Below are 21,824 nucleotides of genomic sequence, written 5' to 3'. Positions count from 1 at the left end.
TTTGCCATCGGCTATGCGTATGGATAATAGATATATTATGCATACGACCTGTGGGCTGCTGCCATTCCGAGTGCGTTGAGTAGGGCATTAAGAATGCCGTTTGTAGAAATGTATTCGAATAAAAACTGCCAAATGGAAATCTTAAGTAAATTATGAAATTTCGTGTTTGCATAAAATTTCTAGTAGTTGCTGCTGCTGCTGCTGCTGCTGCAATGGAAATTCAGATATTGATTGTTGCCGTTCGTTGCGATAGACACGTCGCGCTGGTTGGCGCCATCTAGCGGTCGCTGCATGCAAATTGCAAAATCAGTGCGTGACTTGTGAGATTAAAGAGCGTGTCTTTGCCAAAATACTACAACAGTTTCCCCCCTAATGCCAAGCGAAAGGAAACCAAAAAAATGCAAACAGCAAAAAGTCCAAACTGCATTAGCCATGGCAACGCACTCAGTTAACGCTACTTTTTCCACATTGCTCACGCGCTGGGGAGGGGAGGGACGGTGTGGGGCGTGTGCCAAACGCCCTTCAATGCCCGCCATCTCGCACGTGTAATGCCCCAGACAATGGGCCAACACACAGAGAGTCGCTAATCACGCATCGTCAGCCTTACAAAAAGGGCTAATAGCGAGCTAATTTGATAGAGCTGCCCAGCCGTGGCTTTTATGTGCCGCATAGTTCAGCTGGCATATTTCTTGTGTGCGACACCGTTTACAAAACGAGCCGGCAACAACAACGTCATTGCGTGTTGCCAATTTGACAGTTACAACAACAACAACAGCAACTATTATAAGTGATTGTAACGATAACAATTCGTACAAAGTCAAAGACTAACAAGAGTCGCTGTCTTCACTTCAATTCACTTCAATGACTGCATCGCCTGCCCCTTGCCCCCCGCCCCCTGCCCCCTGCCCAAAGCAACAAAAGCCTTAACGATTGCCCAGTTTCACTTTGTATTCTCAACTCTCAATTTTGATTTCTTTTATTCATATACATCTACATATATATATGTGCATATATATATATATATATATATCTCAATTTGGAAACATGTAGTTTTATGCATTTCTTCAAGTTGATTTTTGTGTTTCTTTTGAGTTAGCAAAAGTTTTCTTTCATACACGTGCAGCTGCGACAGGTGAGGCGAGCTGCACTTCATCAGAGTTATTCAAAGTTTTGTCAGTTGTTCGGTTTATTGGCACACTCTATGGAAACTTTATTGATTTTGGCATTGCCATGCCCTGGCTCACAGGTATTTTGCATGCAAATATTCAATTGTAGATATAATAAATATTTCCATGTGAGTTGAGTTTCCTCATTTTATTTTCTTTGGCGTTTTACAGTTATGGCCATCAGCACAGTCCACTTTGCACAGTTTATTGCCAGCCAGTCAATTTGATCACTCCAAGTGGAATTTCATTAGGCAATGCAACTAATGAGAAACCATTTTCATTTGGGATCGTTTTCTTTGGAGCTGGAGCCCGTCAGCCTGGCTGGCCAGTGCCTTTGGCTAACCGCAGGCTCTATTCTGCATCGGAGCATTTAAAATTTATGTCAAATTAGCGAGCGCCTCAATGACAAATGCGAGTGCCATAGAAATGGCGCAACTGCAGCGGGCCAGAGGCTCAAGCGAAAGCTCAAGCCCAAATCGTGGAGGAGGCTGTGCATCCTGTGGCATCCATTGCACTCTATCTGTGTGTCTCTCTGTGTGTCTGTGTGTGTGTGTGAGTGCTTGTGTGTGGATGGCGGCGGAAATTAGTTCAACGGCACTCAAACTGCGGCAGTTAAACGTCGCCAACCAGCCAACCAACCACCCACCCACCCGCTGCACCGCCCAGCATCCGGAGGGAGCAGCAGCAGCAGCAGCAGCAGCGATATAGACATCTAGCTCGCTGCTGTACAACTGCACACAACTTGTCCGCCGGCACTTGTTTTTTATGGCCCAAAGGGAGCGCGGCGCAGGGGTGGGTCTGGACATTTGAAGATGATGTAGTGCGGACATAAACATAAATAATGGCAATGCGCAGTTATTACTTTCTGCCTGCACCACTTGTGCAGCGTCTCGTCCTTGGCCACATAAAAATTAAATGTGAGTGCGCGACGGAGACGCTGAGACGATGCGGACGATGCGGACGACGATGTCTTCTTAGTTGGTTGCATCCTTTAATTGCATTCTGGGCAGCCGCATCAAATGGCTAAGACGCGCTCGCCTAATGGGTTAATTGGGTTTAAGGCGACTCATTGCGGCTGCCTCGTCGCAGTCATGTGATTTATTGCTGCACAGCAAATTGACAAACGAACGCAGCAAATTTAATGGAAATGTTGTGCATACGCCGTGTGGGCTGGGCGGACAGGGCAGGGCTGCATAGCTCCATAGCTCCCATTATTAATATTAATTTCGTAATTTCAATAAAGCGCATTCATATATCAGGCAAGTGCCACGGACCGACAATAAAAGAAACGCTGCCCGCTGTTGGCCAACGGCAATTGCCATGATTTGCAGCTTCCATGAATTTCGCATCCGCCGACTGCCAAAAGTCAAGGCTCAAGCAGGAGCAGCAGCAGCTGCTGGAGCAGGAGCAGGAGCTGAAGCAGGAGCAGCAGCAGGAGTTGGCGCAGGAGCTGGTGCAGGTGCAGGCGGGTGTGGTACTCTCTGACTCGTCGCAAATGCAGATTGCATGTCCTGGCCAAGGCAATGCATTAACAGTACAAACACAGACACACAAACACATGCACACACACATATACGCACACACAACAATGCAGCTCTAAAGCCAAACATAAACAATAAAGAGTGCACCTTAGCTTGACGACTGGGGGGCCATGGGGCTGTGAGGGACGCAACGCACTTGCCGCTAATGCACCAAAAACTGCAACCCCGACAACCTGCAGCCCTCCTCCAGCCTTACAGAATCACACCACCCCCGCCCTCCCCCGTTCGTCCCTTGGATTCGTCCCGCTGCGCTCCTTTGTGCAGTTTACTTAACAATATTTTTCATTGTTGTTGAGACGTTGCAGGTGTTTGCTGAAGCATATCAAAAATATATACGACTACGACTACGACTATGCGAGTCTATGGCAAGCGAGCCAACAGGCAGCGCAAGTGTGCCAGGAAATAAGAACTAGTTCGCTGAACTGTTAAGTAGAGTGTGCCAAATGAACTATGTAAAAGGGAAAACTTTTTGACTGCTTATTGGACTGCAAGTTCAAAGTTTGTGCATAAAATAATGAGAAATTAACTGTGAACTGAACTAGTTCTAGCATAAGTTTCATTTGAGATTAAATCTTTATGCACTAAATGGCATGAAAGGTAATTAAATATATTTAAATAGTACTTAAGCCTAAAGTTCTACAAATGAGCTTGCTGAAGTTCAGCTGAACTAGTTCACCAATTGGATGTGCAACCGAAAATTAAGTAAGCCTACGCTGAAAATTGACAAGCGAACGCTGGAAGAGTGACCGGAACTAGTTCATTTAATTGGAGCTACTCCGAAATGAGTTAAAACTACCCAAAGAGGAAGAGCTAAGTATGTTGAATCTCGTCGGAGCTGGTTGAGTTGAGCGGAACCATTTTGAAGTGGCTTTAGCCATCTCTAATGCGAACTACTTAGTAGCATAGCCCAAAAAGTAGGCAACAATACGCTGGCAATTGCCATACGAACAGAAGGAGCTGGCTGCCGGCAACGAGTGGGCTCTCCTGCTCCTGCTTGGCTCTTCTAGGTATGCATCCTGCGGACTGCTTGGCTCTTGGCTGGCTTGCCTTAATTATGAGTTACTTTTGTGCATGCATTTTCTTAGTCGTCTCGTTTTCCCCATTTTCTCATTTTGTGTGGCCGCCTTCGTTGTCCTCGTGCTCGCCCTCGCTCTCGCCCTCGTCGCCGTCCTCGTCCTCATCGTCGTCGTGCTGCTCGTTGTTTAGTTTTTTGTGCAGCTTAAATCAACTGTCGTAGGGCAAAGGGCGGCAGATGGGGTAGAGGGTATGCAATTGGTTGGCGCTGCTGCTGCTGCTGCTGCTGCTGCTGCTGCTGCCATTGCCTTGTGTTTGCCTTTGGCCACAATGGGTTGCACAAGGCTCGCTCGCTACGTGGGCACAACAAAGCAGACAAGTCGCCTGCTGGCGTTTGCCGCATGGTGCGAGTGGAACTGCGGTTAACTGAGAGCGAGAGAGAGAGAGAGAGAGAGAGGCAGAGTGGGAGCGAGTGGGCAGAGTGTTGCCTACTGTGGCAGCTGCTTATGCTGTGTAATTCCGCGTAAAATGCACAAAGGGATCTTAACCTGCACGGCTCTCACACCGGTGTCATCCTTTCGAGGCAATGCCTGCATGACACCTGCCATTGTTCACAAAAAAGACAATAGACAGCCGCAGAGCGGCGGCCAGAGAAAGTGAGTGAGCGAGAGCAAGAGATGCAGAGAGAAAGAGATGCAGAGAGAGAGAGAGAGCGCGCTACAAGTGTGAGATTCACAAATTGTATAAAACATTTAAATGGCTACGCTTCGCTCTACTCATTTTCATTGTTGGCTGCAGCCATTGAAATTGATTTCTGGAGCATTCAAAAATCTGTTGAAGCAAAAAGATGAAATTTCATCACAATGTCAAACACTTGAGCAAAGACGTCGCGACCTCGACAGATCTCTGACCCAATTGCCAAGCGACTCAGATGCCAACTGAAGAAGCAAATGAAAGTGGATTTCATTCCATGCGCCATTTTGTTTAAGTAAATTGCATAAATTGAGATAGAAGAAGAAGCAGCAGAAAGCAATAAAACGGAGAAAATATATGTCAATGCTGCTGGAAGGTACAACGGGATTAATTCAAGTGCTTCAACATCATTATATAGAGCTGAGCTCAGGCTGGAGTTTTCAGATGAACTGTAGTTCAAATGCTAAAATGCCCTAGATATGTTAATTATATAGATTATATGATAGACTATATACATATGTATGGGAGAGTCAAGTCTTCGTTCCGAGAGAATTCAGCTGGAACTGCTCATAATTCGAGTAGCATTACGTTGATCATAGGGTATCGCTTAGTCGTTGTCCTGGCTCTTGACACACCGCAGCTTGTCTTATCAAGTATTTGAATGCAGTTCGACTGTTTGGGCATTATTAAATTCCTGCAATCAACACGTTGGACTCACGCAGCAGCAAATGTAGCTTGAAAACATTGTTAAATCAATTTTCAGCGAGCAACTGTTCGAAATCTATTTTGCAGGTTAATTTCAAATTTCCGTTAAAAGTGCCCTAAATTCAATATAATTTTATTACTTTGCAGCGGAGTAGCACACACACACACACACACACATATGAGCGCACACACATATACAATCGCATTTTGGGACCGGAAATGCAACAGGAAATCAGCGTGCAGCGTTAGTGCAGCCACGCCTCCTCGTACCCTCGTGATGAACCGCCCACCCGATGGCAATTCTCATGGCACATTCTCATTGCACATTTTGCGTTGAATAAACTTTGCCATTTACTGCAGCAAACTACAATAAAGTGGGCGTGGCTGTGGGTGCACTGCCAGCTAGTGGAGTGCGGGAGACATGGAGCTCGACTCTTCGACTCTGACGCTGGCTGTGCCACTGCCAGTGCCTCTGACTCTGACTCTGACTCTGGCTAAAGGGGAAACATACAAAGTCAAAATAAGTCAAGCTGGAAATATGTTACATGCGCACACTTCCCAGCTAGAGTATGAGTGTGTGGGTGTGCTAGTGTGCGTCTGTGTGTGTGTGTGTGCAGCAACAGCAACAACTCCGGGGGCCATTTTGTTATTACAGTTGCTGCAATTTCTGCTGCCTGGCGCTGCTTTAGCAGCAATTACAACAGAGACGGCAACGAGTACGAAATAAAAATACAAAAACTGCGAACACAAAAGCACAAAAAAAAAAATCGTGGTACAAGAAAAATAGAAGCACCCTGTGCTGGACTCAATGTGGCTTAGTGCCTGTCTCCGTGTCCTTGTCCGCATCCATGTCCGTCTCCGTCTCCTTCTTTTTCTATGACTCTGTGTTCGTCTCCTTCTCCTTCTCCTTCTCCTACTGCAACTCCGTTTGCATTCGGCAGCGGGTCAGCGACTTGGCGCCACTCAACTGAAGCAACAGTCCGCAATCACAACACAACGACCCACACACAGCCACACACACTCATTCACTCACACTCCCGCATTCGTCTTCCGGCCATGACAGCGCCAGTAAATTGAAAATGGCGCGCAGCGAGGCAGCCAAAATGTGCAGCTACGAGTTGTCCGAATAACAACGCCACTAGTTCCGGACGTATTCGTAAGCATTTCCAATTCCCGTTACAAGCTGCATGCTCGCAGTTGATATTATCACTGCCACGCCGGGTAATACGGCGTAATCCAAATGTGTCTTGTCAGCTGTGGGACATCGAAGTAGGCGTTGCACTAGACTGATGGGATCTATTGTTGATCTAACTACCAGTTATAAATTATATCAAGATTTAGTTAAGGATGTTAAACATGTCGATAACAGTTAGATCGTGGCTAAGCAGCTATTTGAATTAACGATATCTATATGTAGATTAAAATGGCCGTAGATTATCAAACGTTATGCCCTATTAGGCACTAATATATGTAGAATGCGCTTAAATATAGTCAGATCTATTGATGTTTCAAATGGCAAAATGTTGATCTTTTTAAAGTTAATTTGAAATAATATTTCGAATAGAGCTGAGCCCACTTCTAGTGTCATCTTGAGCTGGCTATCTTCCCCGTTGGCAATGCCTAAGCATCGTTGTTGTAACCTGTCTGTTTGCGTTGGCTCGTTAATTGTATGCGTCTGCGATGGGCAGTTGGAGCTGGACGTTGGGTACTGGAACTGCGTCGATGCTCACGTAGCAAGGCGATTGACAGTGATCAGCGTTGACCTTAGCAGGGAGCACTCGATGCTAGCCTCGACTGTGGGCTACTTAATGCGCTTAAAATGATGGCCATTGGACAGAGGCGCTGGGGAACAGGTCTCATTTATATGGAGATGCGAATCGAACTCAAACTGGACCCTTAAGGCATGCAAACGGAATACGCTTCAAATGTGAAAAATGCTGACAGTGTTACCAGCGTAGACAGGGGGAGAGAGAGTGGCAGGGCAGAGCATGGCAGGGTTTCTGTTCTGGTTGACATGCATGATAATGAGAATGCCACGCCCATTGCCCAATGTTGTCCGATGGCAGCACTTGCGCCTGCAGTAATTGCGGAAAATGAATTAAAGGCAATTTGCGGTGCAGAAGGCAGCAGCAGCAGCAGCACCAGGAGTAACAACAATGCAAAACGAAAGCAAACAACATAAGCGGCTCGGTGAGTGTGCGAGTGTGAGTGAGTGTGTGTGTGTGCTGCAGGAAACAGTCATTGCAGGAACTGCTCGAGGAGCAACAGCAACAGAAGCAGTAGCAGCAGCAGACAACCTCCACACATGCAAATGAATGCCAGCCTTAGTGTATGTGTGCGTGTGTGTGTGCGTTTAAAAAGCTAAAAGAAAACGGATGCAACAATTTGCCGTTGTGCATCAGATGCAAGCCAGGAAGACAGTGGGCTGCATCACGGCATGTTGACACAGCCGTGGGGCGCAGCAGCTGGGTCGGCGGAAGCGTCAGGTGCAACTGGGTATAGAGAGCATTGAAGCTTATGCCAATGCGGGAGACTCAATCTTTCTTCGCCTGACTTTCTACTGGCAATTTAAGCGATTTGGAAGTCACCCAAAGAGACAGGCGCAACATAAGCACTAAGCTCAGTAAGAGGAAGTAGCTGGAAAGAAAAGTACAGGATACACACCAGGTGCCAGGTGCAACAGCAAATCAGTTGAAAGGCTATAAAAGATTGTTCAAAACAATGACACTCTGCTACTTAACAGTTTTTGATTTGAGAGCAACTTAAAAGTTTTCTGTTAACTACATTACAGCGCACTTAACAGCTCAAAGCTGCTGCTCTATAACAGTTCGCTGTTAACTAGCACTGTAACTTAAGCAGGCTGTTAATATATTAAACTGTTAAAGTTCCTTAAAATTTGACATTTAATCTGCTTATCAATCATTCTGTTATTAAATTCACTTAGTTGAAACACAATTTTAGTGCTTTGACAGCTAAAGCTAGAGCAAGAAGACTTTGATGCTGGCTTAATCAGATGCCATGTTGCAGCTTATTTCAGGACGAAGCCAGATGAAATGCCATTGATAAATGAACTATTTTTGCAAAATCTTCAATCAATATTTGCTGCAATTTATCTCCATCAATCTGCAGCAATAAAATGCAGAGTTTTTGGCTGGAAAATGGGCATTAAGCTTGGTTATTTTTACGCTAATTTGATTTTCATTTGTTTATGTTGCTGCGAATTGTTATTTGTATTTTGTTGCTCATGTTTAATTAAAAACACATTTGATGGGATCCGACAAGCACAGAGAGAAAGAGAGAGAGAGAGAGAGAGAGAGAGAGAGAGAGAGAGAAAGAGAGAGTGAGAGAGTGAGAGGAAGAGTCGCATACAACACTTCATTATTGCAATCATGTGGCGCTTTATAAATTACAAAAATAACTCAATTACGCATACTGTGAACGTCCCATTGCTGCGCCCTTTCCTGCCGCTGGTGATGGGAAACAGTTCCGCCTTCCGTTTCCGTTTTTAACAGTCTGGCAAAATATGTAAAAACAGGCAAGTTTTTATTTCCGCTCCGATTGAGCATTAAATGCATATAAATTTTACTAAAAATAATGCAAGCAAACAATTTGGCAACAGCAACAAAAGCGATTAATGCCTAACAAACAACAATACATAGATAAATTACTCACACACACACAGACACTTACACATCGACTAACACATATGACACACAGACACAGAGCAATGAACAATGGCAACTGGCATGCAAATAAACAGTAAATTTGCATAATCAATTTGTTTATTGATTCGTATATTCAGCTATTTTAATTACGTTTACGCTTCAACCTCATTTCACGCACACACACGCAGGCACAGGCACATACGCAGACACAGTCTGTCTGTCAGGATCAAAAGTCGTTCAGTTGCAATAGGAGTGAATGTTTTTTTTTTAGCAACTTTTCCCTTTCGGCTATTTTTGGCTTTTGTAATTTGCATTGACAACATTTTTTGCATATCTATGGTGTATAGATTTTTTACATTGATCAAAATCATGAATCAAAATACCACAACAACAACAACATTGTCAATTAGCAGAGCAACAGGCGGCAATCACTTGTAATTCGACTGAAAGCAACAAAAAAGTGTTGCATACATTTAGGCTTCATCGAAAATTCCCCTTTAATGACTGGCGCTAGCTCTGGGCTCTGGGGTTGGTTGGCTCGCATTTCGAATGCATTGCCAATTATGTAAAGTTTTCAGCTCAAGCGTAATGCGCGGTGGAAAATGTGCGATAAATTAAATTAGCCTAAGGTGACTGCTTTTTATTGACAGCTGGAAACAGCTGGAAACGTTTCACTGAATTTGAAATTAGTCAAAATGGCAGTAAACTGAAACACAAATTTGCCCGTTGTTGGCCCTAATTTAATAGTTCAACACGACTCTTTAGAGGCTTATGAATGCTGTTAAATATTAACTCAGCTTAGTCAACCAATTGCATAAGTGTTTTCTGTTAACAGTCTCAGCGACCAATTGAATAAATGTTATCTGCTAACAGAGCTCAGTGCTCAGCTAGCACTTGGAGTATTGCCAGCTCAACTGCAGTCTTAACGCGAAGCTATCAATTGGGTAAATGTTGTCGACACTTCAACTGTTTGTTCTCTCAATCGTTTGAGTTTCGGATAACGTTTTCGTTTCCAATAAACTAGTCTGCAGCCCTGCTAAAAGCATAGTGTGTGTTTTTTTCTAAGCTGCTGGCGCTGCTGGCCATCAACGTTAAAAGCCACCTTCGGCGCATCTCAGTGACAGGCACTTGTGGTGCTAGCTGCAAGTTGCGAAGGGTTGACGAGTGGGCTAAGTACTCATATCCATTCGGATGGCGCTTTGACAACAGCCTAAGCACTTGGGCAGCGTCAAAAACACGCAGTCAGTCAATCAAGAAGGCTAAAGGCGAAACTAACGGGGCAGAGGCTCTGCCAGGAGGAGGTGCAGGAGGAGGCTCAGTCATTTGTCAAAAAATGCGAAAGCGACGAGACAACTTGAAAACGTCGCGCTGCCAAAATTGTTAAGTGCCACAAGTGGCCACAGGACACAAACGCCTCTGACCAACAGCGGGCACAGCAGGAGTCGACAGTAGGCAGCAGAAGGCGGCAGGAGGAGGAAGAGGAGGGCCTGCTGCAGTGGTGCCTGGTGTCAACCGCAGCAGAAGTGCAAAGTTGAAAATGTGCGCAAAATGAATATTTCGAGTTCGAGAGTAGTTTTTGCGGCTTTGTTGCTGTTGCATTTAATTAAATCAATTGAAAGTTTCGATAGTGCCCTCTCTTCCTCTCGGTGTATCCTTCTGCAGTCGCCCATAGAATGCAATCGTAACATAAGCCCGGATAATGGACATCAGCGCACTTAAGAACGAATCTATCCACGAATCTAACTCAACTCGTCGCATAAATTTTATGCGTGGCCAAAGAAAGAGCCATAAAAAAAAGTAAAGAGAAAACACAAAAGATAATTAAATCACAGTGAGTGATGGCATATAAATCTGCAGAGCACAGAGCCAGGCAATGAGTGCACTCAGTTAAACCAAAAAACTTAGCACGCCAAGAGAAAGAGCGAGAGTGTGTGAGAGAGAGAGAGAGGGCAAGACATTGTGCCACTTGAAAACTTTGATTAAAATCCTTTTGAAGTGCTAACAAATAACGCGAGACAAAGACTTGCACCCAGTGGAACTGGAAGAGATTGGCGGATGGCGGGGAGTGGAGAGGTCGGGCAGTCAATGTGTGTCCACACTTTTTGAAGGCTAAGCTGTAGTAGCTGTGGGCTGACAGGGGCACCAAGGGCGAGCTCGGTTGGCGTTTGCATTTCTTGCATTGCATTTGCTTCTTGTACTTTTCTGTGTGCTAAGCGCCACTAAATCCGTCTGACGCGGCAACAACAACAACAACAGCTTGGAACAGGCAGCAGGAGCAGAAGCAGCAGTAGGTTCTGCTAAGGCCGCTAGCCACAACAACAACAACAACAAGGACAGCTACAACTACGACGACAATGCAATAACTCATGTGTGCAAGTTGTTGCTGTTGTTGTTGCTTTGTTGTTGTTGCTGGTCATGATGACACTTTTAGTTGTTTCTGGCTGCTCTATGCTGCTCTGCTCTGCTTTGACTGAAAGTTTTGTTTGATAGTCGCCGAATTGTGGAACTTGAAGCGCTTAAATGCATTTTAAGTTGCGCTTAGGTCTTGCAACTGCTTCGACTTTAATAAAATGCCGCACACGTTACTTGCTGCATTTGCTCTTTGCTGCAGTTGTTGTGGCCACTGCTGTTGTTGTTTCAAGCAATGCTCCGTTTTAGTTAAGTGCACTTGAGAGCGCTTCAAAGTTGGGCAGATAAGCGCTAGCTGAATCGCATAGAACGCCACCGTACACCGTGACGTATGCGCAACGAGCCAACGAATTTTACTTGCGTTTATCATACGCACTGTATAACGCGCGCCAGTTACTCTCCATGTGTGTGTGTGAATGTGAGTGTGTATGGCATATGATAGCAGTCATGGCTGCTAAGAGCTTGCTATTCATAAGGGAAATATATGCAAGAGGCGAGAGTTTCAAGAGTTCTCAAGTGAAGGTCGCTTAAGTAAGTTTGAACAAAAAGCCAAAGTCGAGATATAACACATACACACACACACACACACACACACACATACACAGCACACACACAGCGCTAACAATTTTAAAGCCAAGCGACGAACAGATCATGTGCGCGTGTAAATGGAGTTTCGCTATTAAAATTTGTTGCTCACATTGCAAGTAACTTGAGTTTTATACTTGAACGAATTGCTGCATAGTTTTCGCTGCCAGCTTGGACAGCTATTGCCCAACTCAGCCAGTCAGCCAGTGGCCAACAGCAAGACGTTTTATTAATATATTTTAGAGTCAGACAGTTGGTCTTGCAGTGAACTCTATTTAAATTTAAACAGATTGCAGAGGCAAACTTTTTTAAGGAACTGTTCGTAGTCTAATGGTTTTTGCAGCTTCAGCTTTAGCTTATTGAGCTTTGCTGGGTATGGGTTTGCTTTAGAATTTCATCAGATAGTAAGGATAGGATAGGATAGGTATATATTTCATATTTATATAAGAGTTTTAATATAACTGTCTAAGTATCTATTGACTTTCATCTTGTATTATATTTTTGTATGTAAAACAATTCAAATGAAATCTCTTTTGACTTGTTGTCGTAGATCTTGTGACAGACTGGCAAATAGTTTTGTTAGCGCGTGCCTCTTACTCGAGGCGAGTGCGAATCTGTGCAGAGTTCTTATGCCCATTTCATGATGTTGGCTGGCACTTGAGCGGAGTCTCTGCTAGCCTGTGCGCTCAACGAGTGTCTAAATGTCACGTTGAAATTTATGTTAGCAACAACAACAGCAGCAGCAACAGCAACAGCAACAATAACAATAACAGAGCCAGCACTGCACACGCATACGATGCGACTAGATGCAACCAAAACGCTATCACAAAACAAAAAAATAAAGGGGAAGACATAAAAAAGCAAACAAAAACATGGGAAAAATGGAAAAAATGCAGCATAAACAAAAACAGTTATGACAACAATAGAAACAACAAACAGCAAAGAGTTGCGACAACAACTACAACAAATTGCCGTCATGTGTGTGCGTGTGTAGGTGAAGGTGTGGGGGGCTTGGCGTGGAGTGGGGCGAGGTGGAAGCGAATGCCATCGCAACTGTCAACAAAACATTTTTAACAAAATGAAGGCGAAAATAAAGAAACCGAAAACCAAAAAATTGTGATTGGAAAACATTAGAAATTGTCTATGGCTGAGTGATGGCATGGAAATTGAGAGTAGCGAGCGCTGCGTATGGGACAGATTTAATGGATGCCGAACAATATGCAAAAAAAAAAAAAAGAAAGAAAACTAAGGAAAATGCACGCTAAAAGCATATCGATGAACTATTGTAAAGGGGCTTAGTAGACAACCGAGGCAAGTTATTTTCTAATGAGGCAGTGGATATTTGAGAGTAGTGTAAGAGTTTTAGCTGCTAAATATCCATGTTAATTTTTCTCTATAATCAATAATAAAATATATCTTTCCTTCCTTCATTTGGTATCCAATTATTTTTACTTTCCTTTTAAAGTACTACTATATGCCGAGAAACAACAATTATATTTAAGATTTTCTTAGACTTTAAATAATTAATTTGAAGGCTGCCATTTACTACTATATTGTTCATAGTGTGGGCTATTCAAGAGCCCAGACATTTTACACGGACATTTGCCTATTCGCCCGGCTCTTTGCTCCATTCGAAGCGGACGCAGTGAAACTATTTTACTTTGGCTTATAAAAAATGAATATGGCTAAGCCAAGTATAGGTAGTTGAGCATTAATTTGCAGCATTTCCTAGACTAGTTGCCTGGCCAGAGCCAAATCAGCAATGTGCCAAATGGGGAGACAGTTGAACGGACAGAGGAAGAGGCAGAGGAAGAGGCAGCAGCAGAGCGAGCTGAGCTGGCAAACAAAATGAAAATGGTTGCAAGTATCTTTTAGTGCGGTGTCTGCTGCCATCAAATTGTAGTTGTTGTTGCTGTTGTTGTCATTGCGTTTTACATGTGGCATGCAACAGTGTTGTTGTTAGCATTGTTGTTGCCGCTGCTGTTGCTGTTGCTGTTGCTGCTGTTGCTGGTGCTACACAACAATACAACGGGGTCTAGCCATTATTATTTTTGCTTTCAACTTTGCTGCTGCTGCTGTTGTTGTTGCTGTTGCTGCTGCGTTGTTTGTGTTTCAACTGCCATTGTTGTTGGCATATTATTTTGCACGCTCGTTGAGGCACGCTGCTGTAGCAACAGCAACAACAATTGCAACAACAGCAACTCTCAGGCTAACCGCAACGAGAAAAAATGTTTTCATATTTATTTGCCGCGCTCTGTGCGCTTCACTCCCGACCGACCTCCAGCCCCTGAGCCAGCTCAGCAGCTCACAGTTCGCAGCATCTCATCCTTGACACGCCCCCGCCGACGCCCTCGCATAACTCTACTCAAGTATGCAACTTTATCATTTTGATTTAAATGTTTTGTTGTTGCCGCTGTTGCTGCTGCTGCTGTTGCTGTTGCTGTTTGCCGCATTGTGACATGCATGCCTCAGCCTCTTCATCTGCCTCCCCTCCCACCTCTCTCTGTACTCGCTTTGCATGTATGCGTGTTATGTTTTAAAGCTAAAGAACTGTGCAAATTGCTGACAAAAGCTCCACCCTGAATAATGGCCAAAACATAAATGTGAACAGGCGGCCCCAAAAAGTAGGCAACACAATTATTAATTGACGCCGTTTCGCATGGGGCACAAGACATGGGGCCCTAATTCATTTGTAGTAGATGCTGTCAAGCTGCAAAGTGTGTTTTACTATTAATGTGAAAGATGCATATGGAGTGAAATGGGGAGTAAATGTATGCCTACATAGGTGTACAGTTGTCTAGTCGGAATATATTCGTTTTTATGGCTGAATAATAATGAAATTGGGTAAGCTGATAATCTATTCTTGTATTCTTGTTGATACAGACAGAAGGTAATTTGATCTATAATTAATGAGAAGCAATAATAGAGCTGAAGTAGCCCTTTTTTGAGAGTATATAATATACATATAATATACATATGTATTTACTGGTTATCCCAATGATTGTCTGTCTCTTGTTCTCTTCAACTACCCTTCCATCCATCACTTCAAGCTATTCGCTTGCTGAAACACCTCGAGCTTTGCCTCTGTTATACACACATATATATACAGAGAGAAATCAAATAGCGACCCGCACGCTCCGTTTAAGTTAGTTATATATTTATTATGGGTAACTTTTCCAATTTACATAAAACCAATTGAAAATATGATTCAACTTTAGTTATTTGAGCATATTTCGCATATTTTTAGAACTAGATTTTACTTTGGATTTCTATATTATTTGGTATAGCTAAATTTGATTTATATCATAGTTTTCACATAGATTCACAATTCCACAAATTCAATTAAATTTTAGTTCACATACATATGTACACATATATATATGTATATATGTGATATGAAACCAATATAAGATTTTTATGTATGGTGGAGAGGGGTTTTTATTATATATGTATGTATATATGTATGTGTGCATATAGATATAAGCTCGAATGATTCGAGCTGCTGCTCGATTGGAACTCTGCTGGTTGTGTTATATAATATCATGTGTTTAACTGCCCCTCTCTCTCTCTCTCTTTCTCTCTCTCTTTCTCTCTCCTTCTCCTTCTATAGTTCTCTTTAAAATCTTGATTTATATATCATATTATTGCTGCACATACGCTAATTGGCTGCTGTTTAATTAGCTAACGAAATTGCTCAGGCATTGACATGCCATAAATTATGCGCATTTGTCATCATATATATATATATTTTTTTTTTTATGTTGTGCCTGTCACATCATTTGCCTCTCATTCACACAAACACACACACAGACACACACGCACACGCACTTGACACAGTCTTCATGCTGTGCGCAGTCGAAAAATTAATTTAATTAAGTAATTTCACACATGTCACGCCGCATATGATTTATGCGTTTGCTTCTATTTGAGTTAATTTCACAATTTTTATGCTTTTGTTTTTCTATTTTTTTTTTTTTTATAAATTTAATTCTTGACTTTTTTTTGCAGCCTCTAGCTTCATTACGCTGTTTGTTTCAGTTCTTTTTTGTGCTGTCACGCGCTTATTTCAAATTGTTTTGACGCTTCAATGATTTTGCCGGAAAATGCTTCAAATCGAATTGAATTTTCCTATTTTTTTTTTTTTTAATTTTTGCATTGTTTGTCTTTTGTTGGCAATATTTACAAAATTAATTTTTGCAAAAAATAAGCCTACAAAAAATATTGGCTCTGCGTGTTTAAGGATAATTTAATAACATTTTCGTTAGGCCAGCTGCAAACAGTGCCTGCAAACGAGTTCCGACTGATTGACTAATGCAATTATTCCAAATTGCAAATGTAGATGTTCTGAATGTGTGTGTGTGCGTGTGTGTTGTGTTTATAAACCACAATTGTATTGGGCAATTCGATTTACAATCGGAACTCTAATTGAATTGTTTAGCTGCAAGCGTGCCTTTGCCCTTGATTGGCAAGTGAGAGCATCCAAATTCGTATTTCTATATATTTGATTCTTTATGCCATCTGCAGCATGGCACGCACAGCCAACAATTAGAACCTGCTGCCAATTAGTGTATTGATCTCAATTTCCAATCTTTGTTCTAGCTATCAGACAGTTTTACTCCCACTCCCCGTCTCTTTCTGCCTCCCTCTCTCTCTCTCTCTCTGTTGGCTGGACACTTCCGGTTTGCCACTGCAGCAGCGACAATAATGACATACGAACAATGCGCACATTCAAGTGATTCGAATGACAATAACAACCAAGTTGTTAGCTCTCGGTTGTTAGCTCTTGGCGCTCTACTCCTGGCTCTTGGCTCCTGTCTCTTGGCTCGTCTGGCTGTCTCTATAGGTGCAGCAGGTTTGTCTGTCGCCTTGCTCATCCTAAGCACATAAATTTCAACTCATTTATCGCCGCAACGTTGCGCGTTGCCAAAGTGTGCAAAATCAACAAACAAACAAATAAGACAAGTTCAACAATGACGAGCCATTAACTGAGAATGTACAGAACTTGAAATGCTCTAGCTGAAGTGGAAGAGATATATTCATACTACTTGAGATCTTGTTTTATGTAGCCGTGCAGCGTATTTGATGAGCTGCATAAGTCGCTTTGTCAAAGATATTTTCAAGTTCATTATTTATATAGGTTTATATAAGATAAAATATATATCAATATATACATATGTAGGTTTATATGAGACAAAATACTTGTTTTTATAGTAGATTGTTGCCATATTTGCAGCATTTAACCAGTCGACTATAGTCTATCAAATTCTCAAGAATCTTTTGTCTATTTCCTCGAACATTTGTAAGCTGAGCTTGGCCTTGCTTTCGTCTAGTCTTCTTCTCTAGTTATTTCTTAATCAAGTCTCACATCTAACCAGCAGCTGAGAGAGATTTTAATTTAATTTAATTACTTATTTATATATATGTGTATACCAAGCAGATATATAGCCACATTTTATTTAATTTATATACTTTTTCATATGTGTATAAATTTAATATAGACATAGCTAAAGACCTTTTACATTCCAAGCAATGTATGCTATTCCATTTGAATTTTTAACAGCCAGTCTAGACAGACACTACTCCTTAACAGTCTTCAGCCTTATCAGCAATAAATACCCATGCCACACTCAATTCACCTTCATGACTCAGTGATAATACCCTGTGCAAGTGCTTGGCGCCTGGACATTCAGCTGCAGCGAAAACATTCGCAAAGTTAGTAACTGCAAGTAACTTCCCTTTGGAACTTGGATTCTCGTCCCGGAGCCCGCCAGCTGGCTAACTGGCATTGTTTATGGCCAGAGTTTTGTTTTTTAGTGCACGCATTCCCGTTACTTTGTCCGTCAAGCTGTCTGCTCTATCGGCCTGCGCTGCTGTGCTGCAGCGCTGCTGTGCTGCTTTATGCAATTAACTAATTCGATGTGGATCCTGCCCCAGCAGGACAACAATGGCCATGCACGGCCGGCACGAAGTGCAAAAAGTTCAGGCCACAGCAAAATGAATGTTGTCCAGGGTCAGGGTTCGGCTCGCATCGTTGCAGCGCGAAGCGAAGAGCGCGCCACATTGAAAGCAAATGGAAGCCGATTGAAACCGAATTGAAAGCAATGGAAGCGAAGAGCGCAGCAGCAGCGCAGCTGGCGCTCTTGTGCGCTCTTCTGTGCGTGTGGAATGCAATGGAATGGAACGGCAGAGGCAGAGGCAGAGGCAGCGGCAGCTGCAGCGCTTGCTCTTACTGGAAGCGATGCAGGCAAAGAGCAGCAGTTGTTGTTGCAGCTTGTTGTTGCTTGTTGTTTGTGTTGTGTCAATCAGCAATGCCTGGCGAAGCAGCGCAACAAATGGGAGATGGCGCATAAAAAGCTGTTGCATACTTTACGGCATTTGTCGAAAATCGTCTCTCTGTGTGTGCGTGTGTGTGTGTGTTGCTATTGAATGCAAGCAGCAACAAGTAAAACACAACAGCAGCAGCAACAGCAACTAAATGCTTGCTTAAGTGTGTGTGTGTGCGCGTGTGTGTGTGTGAGTGCTTTGAGTGCTTGAATAACTGTCTGCTTGCTAACAGCAAAGACAAGCCTGACAAAATACGGGCAAACTCATTAAATTGCATGTGAAATGTGCCTCCATTGCATTCAGCTGCATGCGCTACTTTCAGCCAGCATTTCGCATGCACATCGCACCAAAGTATGCAGATAATTGCATTTGCTGCACTTTTCTGGCTCATTGGCAGCCAGACAGAATGGACATTGTCGCCCAGGTTGGCCAAGCTGAGTTAACTTGGCTAGCCAAGCAGCTGCTGCTCTGTCAATTGTTGTTGCCATTGATGATGACAGTTTATTATTATTATTATTGAGGCAAACCCAAATATGCAGCTCCATCTCTTTCTCTGTGCATGTGTGTGTGTGTGTGTGTGTGGGCGTGGCTGTCAGCGAGCGTGTGAAATGTGCCTGCAACGGAAATGAGGTTTCAATTATGATTTATGCAGGCAACAAGACGGCAGAGACCACACAGACACAGACATTAACATTTGCCGACGACTGCCAGGCCAGTTATTAGCCACACAAGCACACACACACACGCACACATAAGCGCATTTAGAACTTGACACGCATATTTAGTGGCAACAGCAAACCTAATTACGCATGTCCAAAAGCGAGCGCTGCAGTCCGAGTGGGATCGAGTTCGAGTTGAGCTCTTGTTACCCCCTGGGTCGCATTTATGAGTTGCTCCAGCACTTGTCCAAGTGTCCACAAGTGTGAGTGTGAGAGTGTGTGATAGTGTTGGTGTGGCTGGCAGTGCATTTCAATAAGAATAAGTGACGGATGCAGTTGCCGTTGCCGTTGCCGTTGCAGTTGCAGTTGCAACTTGAGCCACACCAACTGCCAACTGCAATTCCAAAACATTTGCAACATTTGTCATCAGCAAAGATCTGGCAACGCCCTGGACCTAGGTCCCACTCCCAGCTGCAGCTAGCACAGATTTTATGATTGCGCCGGCAGCTGCCCCGTAACGTTTCGCATATGCTATTCCCTCTGTGTGAGTGCGACCGAGTGTGTGTCCGTGTGTGGTAGCTGAATTAGCTCTGATTAGGCCTAATCGAGCTGCAGCTGCAACGGCAACAGCAACTGCATTGCTGCATTGCCTGCCAGCCCCACTTGAAATTGCGGCTAAAATTGTTAAATGCCTGTTGCTGATTTACTGATTGCAACTCGGTTGCAGCTGCCTTCCAAATCTTATTTGCCAAACTGCTCCACAAATGGAACTTTGATGAGCTGCCCACTGCTGCGTGCGTAATGCGATAGCTCAATCGACCCTAAACCCTATATATATATATATATATATATATATATATATGTATGTGTGTTTGTGTATAATTGCTGCCTTGCATTAAGTTTCGCTTAAATTAGGCTCCGCTTTATGAATATCTTTACTGATATGTGCAGTGAGAGTAGACTATAGGCTAGTTAAGTGAGTTGAATATCCTTGAAGATCTGAATGTCGAAGGACATTTTTAAATATATGCAATCAAATGTTAACTAGAATTGCATTTATTATAAAAGGATAGAAACTTGACTCTGCTCTGACAAGCTAAGGCTCAAAGGATGTTCTCTTCATGCCCTTTTGGCTGCTGGCAGCTGAATTATGTGTGTGTGTATGCCCTTCTTTGCAATTCTCATATAAATATATATTATAAGTATAAGTAAATATATGAAATGAAGAGTTCCTCTGATCTTCTAGGCGATGCTCATAAATGTATCCATCTATGTAATTCTCATAATTGTATTGTTTGTATGCCCATCTATGCGATTCTCATAATTCATATTTATGGGTCCTTCTATGCGATTTTCTGATTCGCTCATCACATGCGACTTTCATACAATTAAATGGGAATTGTTTGTCCAGTTTAGAAAATTCAATGAATTGAAGAAAGGTTTATCGTAGAACATAAAAAATATGTTTATTTGTTGTTAATAAATATATTTTTTCACAATATTTATTTTCATTTAATTGAGTTGCTATTTCATTGAATTTTGTTGTTAATATTAATCTTTAATTTTAATATTAATCTTTAACATGTTTTTTCTTTCCGTAAATCTGGGATTTATTCTTCATAAATAACATTTATTATATATGTGTTGCTCAACACGCTTAGCTGTAACCACATCATTTTCATATGATTACCTTTATAAGCAACGCCATAGACAATCAGAACTTGAGTCCTCTTCTACCTATTCACAATTGAAAAGAAATCAACTTTCAATGGCAGCAATGATAAATAATTTGCATTTCGTCTATTTCAATTCATATTGCCTCATTAGCAAACATTATTCAAAGTTTCGTTGCACTGCTGCTTGGGGCTTGGCAAATAAATTTAATTATGTGACAGCTCTCACCCAGCTCACTGCTCTGCGGGGAGGGCGAGAGGGAGAGAGGAGAGAGGGCACCGCAATGCATGTCAATAGGAAATTATGTTTGCAGTCTGTTTACGGCTCACACACTTGAGCACACTTTGTCCGGCTGTTTGGGTCTCCGTGTTGCTGGTTGTTACGTAAAATCAAATATTGTGGTTGCAGCCACTTGACTCAGTTGGCAGCCACTGTCCGAGGAGCAGCAGCAGCAGCAGCAGCTACTGCACCGCCCCGCCGCCTCTCTGTGGACACTCGTCAGGCCTCCGGAGTTAGCCGCTGTCACATGCTGCCACACCCACTAAGACACTTGTCAATTTGGGCAGTTGCGTTGCTGTAGAACAAGCAAATGCATAAAATGACCATAACAGGGCTAACAAGGCATAGCCACACACACACACACACACAGGCACACACGTATATATGGAGGAGGCAAGTTGCAATTGGAATTCATATGCTGCAGCTGCTGCCTTAATTATTTAATTTAATTTATTGACTTATTTAACTCGATTTAGTGGCAGCTGCCAAAAATTATGACCACAAAAGCTGAGCACGCAATTTCCGCTTTTACACACACACACACACACACACAGAGAAAAGAGAATCCTATTAACTAGGAGCTGCACAGGCACCTAGGGGCAGGGAGGGGGCGGGGAGTGGGGCAAGGCTGACAAAATATTGGTTTAGTTTTGGCTGCCAGCAAAATAATGAAATGTTTGTTTGATTGAGTGCCCAGACAGCAACAGCAACAGCAACAAATCGTGGACATGGGCGTTGGCATGGGCGTGGCAGGTTTAGCAATTGGCTGCAAATTTAGTTGAATTCTTCATGTGTAACCCTAATAAGTTGTATTTGTGTATTTTTTGGTTTGGCACGTTGTTGTTGCAGTTGTTGTTGTTGCTGCAGCTGTTGTTGTTGCTGCTGTTATTTGTCAAGGACCGGCAACAGGAAATTGTTGCATGGCGTTGCCATATTATGCAAATCACAGCTATTGAGCTGAGTTAAGCACAGTCAACAACCGCAACAGCAACAACAGCAGCAACAACTTCGACAAGCAAAAACCGAAAACCGAAAACCACTTTGCCAACTTATTTGTGGCAAGCAAAATTTGCATGCATTGACGCATCATCATCGACACTGAATGCCTCT

The 21,824-nt window shown here is 42.9% G+C and overlaps 1 protein-coding gene across 1 annotated transcript in view; it reads right to left on the bottom strand.

The window, feature by feature from the left end:
- Positions 1-8,423: 8,423 nt before the first annotated feature.
- mus301 (mutagen-sensitive 301) overlaps positions 8,424-21,824 on the bottom strand; it is a 53,277-nt gene continuing 39,876 nt past the window's right edge. The window contains exon 8 of the mRNA XM_089259131.1: positions 8,424-8,632. Coding sequence (XP_089115257.1) covers positions 8,539-8,632 — 94 coding nt within the window. The 3' untranslated portion in view covers positions 8,424-8,538. The remainder of the gene's footprint in view (positions 8,633-21,824) is intronic.

The sequence above is a fragment of the Drosophila navojoa genome, chromosome 4, assembly GCF_054131105.1.
Source record: "Drosophila navojoa isolate 15081-1374.11 chromosome 4, UAZ_NAV_1.0, whole genome shotgun sequence".
Lineage (NCBI taxonomy): Eukaryota > Metazoa > Arthropoda > Insecta > Diptera > Drosophilidae > Drosophila > Drosophila navojoa.
Note: the sequence above shows the minus strand (reverse complement) of the source record. Positions and strands in the feature narration are given on the sequence as shown.